The 15,203-nt window shown below is 38.1% G+C and overlaps 1 protein-coding gene across 3 annotated transcripts in view; it reads right to left on the bottom strand.

Moving 5' to 3' along the window:
* Positions 1–15,203, bottom strand: part of SLC44A1 (solute carrier family 44 member 1) — a 203,964-nt gene that overhangs the window by 36,336 nt on the left and 152,425 nt on the right. The window contains exons 15-16 of one of the 3 annotated variants that reach the window (XM_045469463.1): positions 14,642–14,722; positions 9,016–11,426 (exon numbers count right to left, since the gene is read on the bottom strand). In XM_045469463.1, the coding sequence (XP_045325419.1) occupies positions 11,403–11,426; positions 14,642–14,722 (105 nt within the window). In that variant the 3' untranslated portion in view covers positions 9,016–11,402. Of the gene's footprint in view, positions 1–9,015; positions 11,427–14,431; positions 14,723–15,203 lie in introns of those variants that run through there. The other 2 variants (XM_045469464.1, XM_045469462.1) reach the window with 2 other exon arrangements.

Below are 15,203 nucleotides of genomic sequence, written 5' to 3'. Positions count from 1 at the left end.
CCACTTTTGAAAATCCATGATTTCACTTTATTAAAGTTTTGGGTGGTTATATTATTGGTGCGGTTAAATGCAAAAAAAAAAAAAAAGACAACAGACAACTTCAGAGGAGTCAGTCATAAAAAAGAACTATACCTATGTCAAAAGATTGGCCAATGAACGTTTACTTGAATTTAAACATTTTTTTCTTTCTTTCTTTTTTTTTTTTTTAATTTTTTTTTTTTCAACGTTTATTTATTTTTGGGACAGAGAGTGACAGAGCATGAACGGGGGAGGGGCAGAGAGAGAGGGAGACACAGAATCGGAAACAGGCTCCAGCCTCTGAGCCATCAGCCCAGAGCCTGACGCGGGGCTCGAACTCACGGACCACGAGATCGTGACCTGGCTGAAGCCGGACGCTTAACCGACTGCGCCACCCAGGCGCCCCAACATTTTTTTCTTTAATAATGATTCTCCTTGACCACATTTTTCAATTAACTGATTAACTACCAGTGCTTATGGAATTGCTTCAGAGAGCACCTACCATACCTTCAGTCATTTAAAAATATATAAGAATATGGATTTTATATAAATGAGATCAGGCTGTAAATACTGCTTTATCCCCCCTTTCATTGGCTATACTGTAGACGTTATTCCAAGTCATTAAATATTACTCATTTTTAATACCTGCCTAGTCCCTCCTATTAAAGTTCTATTCAACTCTTCCTTTTTTTTTAGACATGTAAAACCATGTACCTTTCTTGATTTCCTCTTTGCAGGACTGAGAGAACATTTGGAGGTCAATCTTATGCTCATCCTTGGGTTTCTTAAACAGCGAATCTCTTTTTCTCAATTTTCATTCACATTTTTAATTTTGGCGTTAAATTGTTTTATTTTGTTGTAAGCTGTGATAATCCTTCCTGGCAGGTGGAGAGTAGATCAAACACAAACCCCTAATATCCTGCCTCCAAATGTAAGGTTATATGATGAGTATGGATGACTAAAAGCCCTTTTGTTTTGCCTTGAAGGCAATTACTTACTGTGGCCTCTCTAGTCTGACGTACCTGGCCAGGGAGTTATAACTACCTAGAAAGCTTTAAGACTATCATTGAAAATGCTGATAAGCCCATGAAATGGTCTAATAGCTTAGCTTTGCGTTTTCTGAAATCCTAAATTTCACCTAGGTGCATCTTCTAAAGTTATTTTTCTCAGGATGTGAACAGTAAATGCATACTATGAAACAAAAGGCACAAAGCACTTCTTACTTTCACTGCTACTTGCCCCACCTAAAAAAAATAATGTGTGAAGAGGCACTGATTAGTTTCACAGCACTTGATAGGAGATCTAAGGCCAAAGAGCCTTACAGGACACTGGCTTCTTTTTCAATTTTTCAACACCTGTAAGAGCTTTGAGCTATACAGCTATTTGAAGCTCAAATTTTAATCATAACTTACATATTAATGTAATAACTTACATAACTTACATCTGAAGTGTGTAAGTAGTATGCTTCCTGAAAGAAATCCTGTAGGTGTTTTTTTTTTTAACTTTCTAAAATTTGAGGTTGAATACAAAGTATATTTCCATAGTCAAACAGAAAAAATTTCTGGGTACCTTTTAGGAGACGTGAGGCTTTTTGCATCTCTTTAATCTCTAGGTGGTCTATAGAACAAGAAATTATGTAAACTTACATCAGAAAGACCCAAGATATGAATGAACAGTCCAGACTCATTAATATTCTTCAGTATCTCAAGTACCTCCGTTGTTTGAGGATGCCTCATAAATGTTCTAGAGCAACAACTTTTGGCAAGACGGTATAGATCAACAGCTGGGCTATGATCTGGGCATAATTCGCATTTGCTCATGAAAAGCAGTCTGTACAGAAGCCTCTCAAAAAAAGGCCAACATTGTGAAACAAACTAGGAGAGGTTTATTGCTATTGAAAACGGTCTTCTTCCACTTATGAAGATCCCTTCCTTAGTCCCCAGTATCAATCAAAACATGGTTAATGGGGTGCCTGTGTAGCTCAGTCGGTTAAGCGTCCGATTCTTGATCTTAGCCCAGCTCTTGATCTCAGGGTCGTGAATTCAAGCTCAGCACTGGGCTCTGTGCTGGGCTTGAAGCCTTGTTAAAAATAAATAAATAAAATAAAATATTAGTTGTTGTTTTTTTTTTAATTTTTTTTTTCAACGTTTATTTATTTTGGGGATAGAGAGAGACAGAGCATGAACGGGGGAGGGGCAGAGAGAGAGGGAGACACAGAATCGGAAACAGGCTCCAGGCTCCAGGCTCTGAGCCATCAGCTCAGAGCCTGACGAGGGGCTTGAACTCACGGACCACGAGATCGTGACCTGGCTGAAGTCGGACGCTTAACCGACTGCGCCACCCAGGCGCCCCTAAAATATTAGTTTTAAATGAGCTTGACTTTTTCCAAACTTTCATGGGGCACAGCATAAATTACAGCACACCAGAGTTTCGCAAACCCACTAACTTAGCACAGATCCAGGTTTCAATTCGTGGGCAGGGCACCGTACCAGGTGCGTGTGTTTTCTCTGGTAAATGTTATCCAACAGGCTTTTTTCTACTCTACCTAATGACTTAATTCAGCTGCAATGGCAGCCCAGACTCAAGCCCCACCGGGCAGTGGATGAACTTTGTACTTCTTTAGTTTGTAGTACATTTATATTTTGTACTTCAAGGATCCTAGGACATGCTGCAAGTTGCTAGAAAGGAAGAGCTTGGAAATTCTGGGGCACCCTTGCAGCATAAGGACCTAATCTGAAGCCAAGATGTTGCCCATGATCACTTTCTATTGAAGAGTAGAATATGCCACCCCAAAACAGGGCGGTAGGATTTCAAAACATGCTACCCCCAAATGCCACTTTGGTATATTGATCATTTTGAGCTACATGTAGGTACCCGAAAAAGAGTAGATGCAGGGAGAGGCTTTCTCTGAACTCTCCTTATCTGCCTAAAGACAGATCCTCCAAAGGACTGTCGTCAAGTCTCTTCTTGGGAGGTTGATTAACCAGGGAGAACTGACTCTTATCACAGGAGACAAAAAGTTGACACCACACCCAGGCAAACTTTCTCACAAACTATTTCACCTCCCCCTCTATTCTTCTAAGGGCCCACGCATCTTTCCTAAAAATCATCTCCTGTTCCCCAGGAGGCTTACCTCACCCCTTGTCTTTCTCTGGTAAGATGGTATTTAAGCTTGAATTCTAAGCCACCTCAGGGAGTTACTCAATTTTCCCTGGGTATCTCCCATGTATACATGAGGTACACATGTTAGTAAATTTCTGCGTGTTTTTCTCATTAATCTGTCTTCTATTAAGGAGGTCTTAGCTAAGAACTCAGAAGGGGGGGGGGAATTATTTTCCTCCCTTACACTACTATTAATCACCATCCTGGTCATGGGAAAGTGTTCCAACACAGTACACAATGACATTCTTTCCTATAAAATTTTATTTATTACATAAAAAATTCTATACATTTGTTAGACTAAAATACAGTTTTCATTATAATTCTGGCAACTGAGTCAGTACACAGAGAAAACTTAGCATTAGATCAGCACTTTTTTCTATTTCATATTTCTGCACAAGAAAAACATTTCAAAGCTCCATTTCATATCGGCTCATTGTACTCTGAAGCCAGCTGGAATTTCATCCAATTCAGAGCTCTTGGAAGTTAATTTCCCAGCAAGATTTGATAACTCCAGAAAGTTAATTGCTTAATATACATATTTTTAAAGTCCTCTGAGAGCATCATGCTCTGTCTGTAAAGTCTGCACTGTGTCAATAATGACAGTCACAAATAGTTGGGCTACCACCGTGTCTGTGGGGCATGTTCAAGCACCTACATGTTTGTTTCCCCACCTGAATACAGTGTAATGACACTGTGATAAGAAAAAGCTCAAAATAACACTAAGGTAAAGGATCCTGAACTACGGAATTCATGGAAGGCTGAACTGTGATCCTACAGTTCATAATGGACAGACAGGACATGGTACAAAAATTCATTCTGACACTATGGATTAGGATGCAATGGCAAAAGAAAAAGACAAAGACAAAAAAGGCATCAAGTTGAGAAATATGCGGCACCACAACATACTTCTCATGCTGTATCACACAGCAGTGAGAAATAGGGACACACTGATGCGTGTTTTGTATTCCTATCACCCCATACGTTGGGCTGGGCCTGACACGATGTGAAGGCTCAAAGCCTGAGAGGTCTATAGCAGGTCCCTATTGCACTGACTTGTCTTAAAGCTTGGCTGCCTGTTCTAGGGGCTCTATTCTAAACTCCAGAAGTTTGGACAGGTTGTGCCAGCAAGTACTTAGAGTTGGGCCTTTGGTCTTCAGAAGATATGCATTTGTCTTTGGTTGTTTTTCCAGAGCCCCTGTCATTTTGTTAGGAGCCTTCCACACTTTTCTCCCCACCTTTCTGGTTTGTTAGTTGTAAAGTTTTTCCTCTTATAATCAAATCAGCTAACAACCCACTGAACTTACCTCATGGGGTTACAAGACCTATTTAAAGTGCATTCAGTGGTCAAGAATATTCTGAGACAGTATAATTGAAACTTCTTTCTATTACAGAGCTCCCGGTACCCTTTTGTAAAAGGGAAGAAGTCAGAAAACCTCAACACCACCACATAACCTTGTAGTAAGCACTAAGTCAACACAGAAGAAAGGTAAATTTCCCCATGCCAAGTCTCTGAAAATCAAATCTAGCAAAAACCAAGAGGAGCCAAAAAGAACTTCCAAGTACAGACTACTGGAGCCCAGAGGACGGGGACAACTTACTAGTCTCTGTCTCAGATCATCAGCCCCCAAAAGCTGTCCTGTTACTGTCTCATTCCTGTGAGGTATCTAATACCATTTAGGAATCCTGGCCTGATGATCAACATGGTAAATAAAGAGAGTGCTCACATTTTCTAGTGGCAGGTGGCATGGTCCGTGGGCTGCTGGCTGTAGCTTCATCTCAGTTCTGTGCCCATTTAGTCAAGTCTTCTGTTCCATGCCTACTTTTTACTCACACGGAATGATTTAACACAAATTCCTGAAAAAAATAACTAACTCAAACTACATTTCTATCTGACAGGATGGGTGAATCAGATTCAGAGGTGAAGATCAGAACATTCTAAGTCATACACATCTACAACAAAAGGAATATCAAATGTAGATACTTACACTGGACTCAGGCCCTTTTTCACCCGATATGGGAATTTCCACCCATGGTCTCTCCATTTGCTACTGTAGAAGGTTCATTAAAGCTCTTCTGGATGTGTGGGGTGGGGTAGGGAGCTGACTTTTCTCCTTTCTTCTCCAGCCAGTTATGAGATTTCCACTGCTTTCTTCAGCTTGAAAAGGTAGGTAATGGTTTGATGTCTGACTATAAATCATGACTCACTGGAATCAAACCTTAAAAGAACTTCAAACTCCTTTAAGGATTTCTGCGTGCTTTTTTAAGGGCCCTGAGGGCCCTCCATGTAGACGCAGCACCCCTACCTAACAGTATGGAGCAGATGTGAAGAAATCCACGTGCTTCCCTAAAGAAGCAAGACAGGGTGGGTGTGGGGAGTGAAGGCACAGTCTCATTGGAAGAGTGGTCAAAAGCTGCTCTAGTGGGCGACTGGAAAACACTCAAGGCAAGAAACACTTCCCCGATTTAAGTGGGGAGGAAAACAACTTCTGAATTCCCTCCTCCCCATCCCCATCATCTGCTTCTCCAACTTTCCACTAAAACTTTGCCAACAATGAGCTAAAATGAGTTTGCTAATTTATCATCATCTTCAACTGTTCTTGGTCATGATGACTGATATATTTTTAGACAGTGATCTACCGATAACACTTGTCGTATCTGAGCAACAATAAAAAGAATCAATCGATAATTTGTAGATGGCTAATTATAAGGGTTCCTTCCATATTCACTGTCTGGATTTTCTCATCCATGGCAAATAATGTGGTAGTTTGCCAAAATCCATCCCCAACACACACACCATCACACCTCCAAGAAAAGAAATCTCACTGTCTTGAAGATTCAGTGTCGACCATTTTGTTACTTTTCACATTAGTGCAGTTTCTATTTCCAAAACTGGTACTAAATGAAAAGTCTTAAGTTACACAAATAATTCCAGGTCAGAAGTTGGTAGGTGCCATCTTAAAAGTATTTTTAGTGGAGTCCTAATCACTACTTTATTTCAAAACATGTTATCAAACCAACTTTAGAGCAGCCTTTGATTTGTGTGCACGAGGCCCTAAGGGGATGGTGGGGTGGAGGCTGGCAGTTTGAGGGCCCTGAAATTCGATTACCATTTTAAATGTTCATAAATGTGCTATGTGCCTTTGAGAGAAAGACAGTCCATTGCTTTCATAAGTTTCTCAAAGGGGCCCACAGTCCTCTCACAAGATTAAGAACCTGCTTATGAATATCAAATATTAAATTCAGGTCTTAGCAAATACAAGTCAAAATTTCCTGAAACATTTGGGAATTACAATGCTTTCCTATTCAGCTAGGTCTTGACTAGACCTTGAGTAACCTAAAAGCGTTATTATTCTCAATGCCCTGGCCTGGAGTATTTTTTTCCTCAGGAAATCATTTTAGTTGTAAAACTGAGTATCAAAATGGAATAAAATAGCCTAATATTTTGGTTCCTAGTAATTTCATATCTTTTCCACAAATTTACTAATGAATTCCTTTAGAAAATATCAAACTTAAATGTTGCCCATGTAATTTACAAAAGTGATAATTGTTCATGCAATATTGAAACTGAAACATAAGTTTGACTTTTTTTATCCATATAAAAATCATGAAGATGGGAAGGACGAAAAGCTACTGTAGTATCTCCCTAGAAAGGTTTTCCACAGAAATTCTCAAATTTAAAAACTCTGCATTGAAGCTTTCTATAAGAAAGACACTTTAAAAGATCTGAATCTTGGATTAAAATTTTCCTCTTAAAACTTGTAGAGTAAGAATTTGGCTCACATTTATGAAGTTTGAATGGGGGAAAGTGTGCTATTTTAAATTGACAAGTGTATGCAACATGTTTAGTTTTTTGTTTGTTAAGTTTGTTAGCTCTAGATTTTTCTCTTGGCACACTCAAGGGTCCTGGTTTCAAAATCTGGGCTATGTGCCACTAATCAAAGATGAGCTAATTTCAAAAGTGGCCACTGTATGTGAACAGTACCTACCCTTCAAAAGGGCTAATATGCATCCTTAGTACACAAAGATGCATGAATATGCATTTAAAGCAAAAGGAATTCTATGCTGTGAATTTATAATATGCAAATCTCTGCCTTATGTGCATTTACTTTTGAACTTGCAATTTTCTAATATATATTCACGGACCACATCTTAACTCTAGGCAAGCTGTTATAGTGCACTCCTATCTGTCAGACGAAATGTATGAAAAGAATACAGAAATTAACTGTGGCAGGTGCATTGATAAGCCTCCAGACTCTGGGAAATTTTTTTTTTTAAGTAGCAATAAAAAAAGCAATAGAGAACTTATCGAAAGGTGAAAGCTTAAAGTATTTTCTGAAGGAAACTTCTCATAGGCTACCTTAAGGCTACTGGAAACTCCAGAAATTCAAATGAGAAGGTTACTGACCAAAGATAAACTAAAATGTTCAAGTCACCATAATTGGCAGCTCCATTTTTGGAATGGACCCCATTATTTCTATTTTGCAGTGGGGTGGCCTGGGGGACACCCTTGAAACGGCCTTTATTAGCTAGTGCTGGTGCATGGTGCAAATGGTTGAAGCTTTGGAGACACTGATATGGCCTGATATTTGGTGCCTGCAGTTCTGGTGGGAGAAGCACTACTCTCATGTAAAGCAACAGCTCAGGACCAGGATAAAGGAAGGGGTCATCTCCTCACTACGCCTACTGGGATGAAATCCTGAAACTGCCCTGGAAAGACAAGGAGCCTTGGCAGATACCAAGATCAATGGTATTGGGAATCAGCAACTTAATGTTCTTTGCTAAAAAAAAAAAAAAAAAGAAAAAAGAAAAAAGAAAAAATATCTAAGAGTAAGGGAGCATCTCTACAAAGGAACTTATTTCCAGCATAATTTAAAAATAAGATTCAATGAGTGCCTCTTCCCCAACCAATATGGAAAAAGTTTGGGTACCAACACACAGTTAAGCCACTTAAACTGCAGTAACGTAGGACTTAATCGTGCTATAGGATAGGATAAAAGCTCTAATCCTAAACATTAAGCACTGCATTAAATGGTTTAAAGGAACAACCTGCTCTGAGCTCTGCTCATCCATGCAAGGATTATGTAATCTCAACGCCCTAGCTAAATTCCTAATGTTTACCTAACGCACTGGTTAAGCCTCCAGTAGAACATAGGTCTCTTGGACTTACACCGAAATGTAACCTTCTCCCTTCCATACTACATTATAGCAGCACTTACTATTGAGGCGGGAGCCTAGAAAGTCTAAATCATGTACCAGAGGCTTTTTCTGATGGCAGAGCCCACAGTGATACTCCGGCCACCACGATCACCATTTACAATAGAGGACCCTAACTAGAACTCTGGAGATGTAAGTACTGAACACAATTTTGAAGATCCATCACAGAAAAAGACAAAAACCACAACACAGAGTCGATGGCTTATAAAATTATTCAGGTAACCACATATCACAGATAATTTTTGTTCTTCATCTATTCTTCTCACTTGGGCAGAAGATGGAGGCAGTGAGCGAGTAGCAATAAGGCGGCCCATAGCTAGCTGAAGAATGACTCACAATGAATGAAAGAGGCAGCAGGAATATCCAAACATAACCTCAAAACATTTAAATATTGCTAAAAAGCCTCTGTGAGGCTTTATAAAATGTATCAAGGAATGAAGCTCATATGAGAGTGATATTCTATATATTAAACATCTCTCTGTGTGTGCCTGTGGTAATATATATGCACCTATGCATATATCTACTTAGACAGCACACAGATTCACTCAGGGAAAACAGCCTGGCAATTAATTCGGAACTCAAATGACATGGTTACACATAGATCATAATTTCTAAACACAATGTTAGTAAAACGAAATTTATTTGTAAAACAGGACCTGTTATATAAAATGGCACACAATCAAGTTATACAAAAATACAAAATTTCTTTCTGATTACAGTTCTAGTTGCAAATGATAATTAGAAAGCATTCCTGGTGGCTTCCAAATAGCTGAGATTGCGAGCAAATGGAACAGGGAGCAGCAAGAGTCCATGATGCTGGGATGTCCAAGTGAGTAGAACCTAATTTCCAAATTCAAGACTTCCATCAGGTCACTTTGGAGGGACATCTCCTAGAATAGCTAGCTCCTAGAATGTCTTCTGTTTTGATACTCATCTTCCAAACTTTTTCCAATCCTAAATTTAGTTCCCAATGTTTCTTAATGTCCAAAATCTGTGTGGCTATGAAACAGAAGGTATTCTGAATTTCCTTACATGATTTGCTCTCTCATCTATTTGGAAAATTGTTAGTTACATAATTATATTTATTCCATTTCAAATGATATAAAAGAGTACAATGATACCGTTTGGCGTTTGGCGATGTTAGATGTTAACTTCTGGAGAATTATTGTTTCAAAATAGCTAGTCTCACAATGTTGGTTTCCCAGGTCTTGCCAAGATATGAGCTCTTAACTGTGTGTGTGTGTGTGGTTTTTTGTTTGTTTTTTTTAAAAATCCAGACTCTTATTGCAAATATTCTGAAAAATCAGAAATATTACATGAGCTTTGAAAAGAAACCAAGGCATTTAGCAAATTTTAGCCTAGCTAGAGTAAAGAACACGGATACTTAAAAAAAAAAAAATACAATTTACCTTTTGCAGCAATTTAAAGGTCTAACCCTTTGAAAGGAAGCACATTAGCAAACAGCTGCTTATTAAGCCCTAGTGACATTAATTGTATGCATTTCCATCATACCGGTCTAATTCACTGTCTAATTCTGGTAGGAGGCAATGCTTTCTTTCAAAAGATTCTTCTTCCATGGAATGATAAAATGCTGAGGCTTTTTTTTTTTTTTTTTTGTACAGAGCCTGTATTTAGTGCAATAAGTTTAAAAAATTTGCTCTGAAATATTTACTTTACATTAACAAAAATAGCCTTTTTTAAAAAAATTGTAACAAAAAGGAGTTATCGCATAAACAGATCATGAATTATTCTTAGCAAATTACACTTTTTTTTTCTTAAAGCATTCACCATTACAATAAGCAGAACAATGGAATATTAGCCATTCATATCTGGTAAGCTTTAGGAATTAAAAAAAAGAAAAACAACAAAGAAACAAAAAAAACCCAAACCCATCCCCAAACAAAAAGAATGTTCGACTCTTAGGATCAAAACATAACCAATTCTTCAGTTAAACATTGTAGAATCTGGATACTGAATGAATTGCCAAGGAGAGGAGCACCTGCCAGTATGTTTTCAGATTTCATAGCATTTGAATAAAATGGCCATTTAGCCCTAAGCCACTGAAGTTCCTTAGAAGCAGAAGCCCAAGCACTGGAATCTGCAAGGCTTTTGTGTTCCAAGTTTCCCTTCCTTCTTTATTCCTCCCAGCATTACTTAATCTGCAAATCAATATACAGAAACTTAATGGCTAAACTCGCTGGGTGCCCCAGCTTCCCTTCAAATCAGGCACACAAATGTGTGGAGGATGCTACTAAAGTAAAAAATGAAAGAAAAGACAAACTATAAGAACAAAGTTTGCATAAGAAAGATTATCTACCCTTTTCTTTTTAACCTACTCTCTTATAGAAGCTTAGGGTAAACTACAAATACCTGAGGAGTTGGTTACTTTTTAATGTTGGCTGACAAATGCATGAGCGATTATGAAAATTCCCATATTGAGTCCACTTGTATGTTTCTAAAAGTAAAATGACATGGCTTCTTTGATTGGGGAAAACTGATTGGAGTAACTCCTTATTTATCTGAAAGCATATGCCTAGTCTCGTCCCACTAGGACTTATGCATCAGTAAAATAAGATCTTGATTTTATGCACACATCGGGGAAATCACCCCTGAATAAACTTTAGACAGAGAATTCGGTACAATAATTTTATCTCATTTAAATAACTAAAGTTAAAATCTCCTCTAAGTTATTAAAAATGTTAATCAGATATGAATCTTAACATTTCCATTAAGACAATTACAATTGAAAACATTAAATGACGGCAGTTGCCTTGTAAAAGCCACCCGTATGAAAGGAGTACATGTTTGACAAAAATAAGCATAAAAAAGGTATTAAATCCCTGTTCCTTTTCTCTGATTTTGGCTGATTATGTGTGTGTGTGTATATACATATACATATATATACACACATACATATACATATATACACACACCCACACACACAAATACATAGTTATGTGTATATATTGTTTTGGAATGTCAATGGGTTCCATAACGGTCGGCTAGGTTCAAGCAGAACTTGCTCCCGAAGCCTAGAAAACAAAGTCATACAGAGTATAATCTTAGACAATTACCATTAAAAGGAGGTCATGAATGATGTTACAAATACACAGATGGTCACAAGCGGCAACAAAGCAAAATGGACTGAGAGCCCTTTGCGCGAACCTATATTCCAGGGGCCGCAATTCCTATGAATGTTGAAAGTCAGGGGCACCTGGGTGGCTCAGTCGGTTAAGCGACTACAGCTCATGATCTCACAGCTCTGAGTTCCAGCTCCTGTTAGGCTCTGTGCTGACAGCTAGGAGCCTGGAGCCTACTTTGGATTCTGTGTCTTTCTCTCCCTCTGCCCTTTCCCTGCTCACACTCTGTCTCAAAAGTAAGTAAACATTAAAAAAACAAAAATTTAAAGAAAGTCACATTTCCTTCTGGATAATCTCTGAGATATGCAGAGAATACATCTCTGGCCTATGTTGTTACAGTGTTCAGGTTTTTTTTTTTTTTCCTTTTCCTCTATAAATTCTTTCCTGTTGAAGCAGATGGCCGGAAGTTCTCTTTCTTAAACTTCTATAACATTGCATTTGGTAAATCTTTCTAAAATCATTTTCAAAGATTTATAGGACGACCTCACAGACCTTCAGAGTGTCCTGAACTAGTGAGGCTCTTTCTCAAAAAAAAAAAAAAAAAAAAAAAAAAGTCCAAGAGGAAAACTGGAAGTACTTATGTTTAATTCAATGATCCCTCGTCAAAAGGGAAATTTAAAACCTCATTTTCCTGAACATTAATTCTCTAGGCTAAAAGTAAACCCTAAATTAAAATATCCCATTAAGAAAGAAGATAAACAAGTGAACTTAACAGCAGATTGTATAGATACGGCTAAATAGGTATGGCGCTTTTACAGAACTTTTATCTAAGGGAATAACATGTGAATTAAATCAGGCAAAGACAAGTTAGCAATCCTGATTTCTACCAAACCCCAAGTTTTAACGAGGAATCTCTCACAGAATTATTTAGGGACACATCCAAGATGCATAGTGGTAGCAGGGTCAACTCTTACCATGCTAATGCAAAAGAGAGATCAGAATCAGAGGTACTGATGTACTTAAAATATTTAACTACTCTGTAAGCAACATCTCAACTTTTCTCCCGGGAAGTTTTTAAACTGCATAAAAAAATACCATTCTTAGGGACCAAATGCTATAATGTCCAAAACACCAGAAGCACAATGCACATAGAAGATATATTTGGAAACATAGTGGAGGGTTTTGCCGTTAATCTGCAAGCAATGAGCTGATGAGCAACATAAAACAAAAGCAAAAAATGAATGAAGATTTTAAAGCAGTGTTTCAGTTAAGGGGCATTAATTTAAAACTGAAAGCAATATTAGGGGGAAAAAATCTTCCTAAATTTTTGGCTTCTGGTAGAATGCCACATAACCTGGGGATTTCTCCTTGTATCATTACCTACAAATTAGAGGTTTAGGTAAGAGTCAGCATACTTGTATTCTCGTCTTCCACACTGTATCCTTCACTAAAGGATAATGCAGAAATATGTACCAATTCATGGTCAAACAAGCCAGTCAAGACCTCCAAATATTTCTCCCTTTTTAAAAATTATTATGACTGACAAATAATTTAATAGAAGTGTCAACCAGTGGAAAGACAAAAAAGGGGGGCAAAGGTAGTTTACATTTTAAAGATTTTGTATTTTACCTTTTTAAGGTTTACACTGGGAGCCAGTTACTGAACACGTATGACAAACAAACAGTGGCAAGAAGGAAGCCTTCCTCATTTAACCATGCCACCAGAGGGTCGGCAGAATCTTCACTACCGTCCCCCTTGGCCAGGGTCAAGTAGGAGGTATACAGAAAGGGGGAGTAGAGAAGGCAAGAAGCCAGACTAGGGGGATTGCTGATGGTGCCCCTTGCCCACTCAACGGAATTCTGGCTGGTGCACACTTAAAACTAAGAGTTCTACATCCTTTGACTTACGATTAGAGTGATCTGTACCTTGGGAAATAAACATTGAAGTTTTGACTCTGACAATCATTAATGCTATTAACAGCAACACCAAAATAGGCCCTGGAGGGGGTTATGGAGGAGAGAATTTATATCTAAACATTCTGCTGAGGTTTTAATTTAGGTTGAATATGCAATTATTTTGCATATAAATATGGCCTCCCCACCACCCAACCTCAAACAAACCCATTTCCTTTACTCTTATATACTTAAACGTGCTTGTTTTATGCAAGTTGGAAACCTATGAAATCAACCACTTATTAAACTTTATAGTTTAGTAAGAAAGAGGAGTCTTCATCTCACACTTTGGGACATCACGTGCAATCAGAAGGCACATTATTTAAAATTAGCTGTTTCAGGACGTAGGCAGTTATATAATATTTTTAAATAACATGCTGTTTAATAACAATACATTTGCAAAATAAGCAGTAATTACACAAAGATATGTGAGGGTTATCTGTCATTATGCAGAGGTGAGAGTATCTGTGGCAAAAGCAACTCAGGATTCTCTTACACTGATTAAGTTGCCTTTTTTTCCCAAATGAAAGTAGAGTACTTAGAATATACATACATATCACTGACCAGAGATCATTGACCTTTCTCACAATTAAGCTGAGGTTAGAGAAGACCAGGTTGTTTTACTGAGTGGGAATGTGAGTGTTGATGGAGTAATCTTGTTTGCTACTGAAAAACAGCTTAAGAAACAAAGAAAGTACAATCCAGGCAACAGAAGAAAAAGTCAGCAAAGGGTAAAAGACGGCAACAGAAACAAACCAATATTAAAAAAGTGGGGAATGTGAATTTTAGCAAGTTGAAAGGAATTGCTAGTATCACCTTCCAAAATGATAAAAATCAAACTGTCAGTTCAAGTGTACAACCAAATGTTCATTCCACTGAAAACCAAACATGTACAGCTAAAATTTAAAAGAAAAAAAAACCCCAAAACCAGAAATGGCTATTTTACTTTAGGGACAAAAATTAGCCCCTGCTTCGTGATAAGCCCTGAGACAGATGTTGTTCCTTTCAGCTTACTTTTACAGAAGGCGGTCTCAGTTGTGACAAGAATTCTGCCATCCAAGTGATGGGTAAACACACAAACAGAAAGAGCAGCACATCCTGTGTGATACAGACAACAAAAGCTTCTCCTGAAGAAGTGCAGTCAGTGAAAACAGAGAGAGAGAGGAAGTGAAAGTGAAATTCTTGGAGGGCGGTCACCTCCTCATCTCCACCTACCATCGGCTTTAGCTCTCTGGCATCGGCAACGCCTCCCTTACCAGCTTCTTTCATTGCTTTTCTACTGTTTTCCACAAACTCCTGCAAAATATGGACCAGATTGCATAAATTCTTAGGTCCTTTCAGATTTTGGTTGGCGATGAATTCTAAGGAACACTGACATTTTTAATTCAATATCAGTACACGGATGGCCTAAAACCAGAGCAGTGAATAATATTTAGTATCACTACACAACAGCTGCTAAATCTGTGCACATGGGCTGCAACTTGTGATATCTTTAGGACATCTTTTTTCCATCCATTTATTGTGACAATCTCACTTAAGCTCAAAGAGAGAATGTTACTTCTATCTGGAAGAGAAAATCCCTAATGCTTTCTTAAAAGACTTTTCTCATACTTAGATTATTGTTCTATTTGTTGTCTGACTTTTTCCATATCAAGGTTAAACAGAAAAACAAGAGCGTTTTATTCCATAAGCCCTCTCTTTAAACTAGCCCTAGCAGGTAAAAGAAAGCATTGATTCTACTAAGCGCAGAATACTGTTTTTACCCAACCATAAATAA

This window comes from Leopardus geoffroyi, chromosome D4, assembly GCF_018350155.1.
Source record: "Leopardus geoffroyi isolate Oge1 chromosome D4, O.geoffroyi_Oge1_pat1.0, whole genome shotgun sequence".
NCBI classification, from domain to species: Eukaryota; Metazoa; Chordata; class Mammalia; order Carnivora; family Felidae; genus Leopardus; species Leopardus geoffroyi.
Note: the sequence above shows the minus strand (reverse complement) of the source record. Positions and strands in the feature narration are given on the sequence as shown.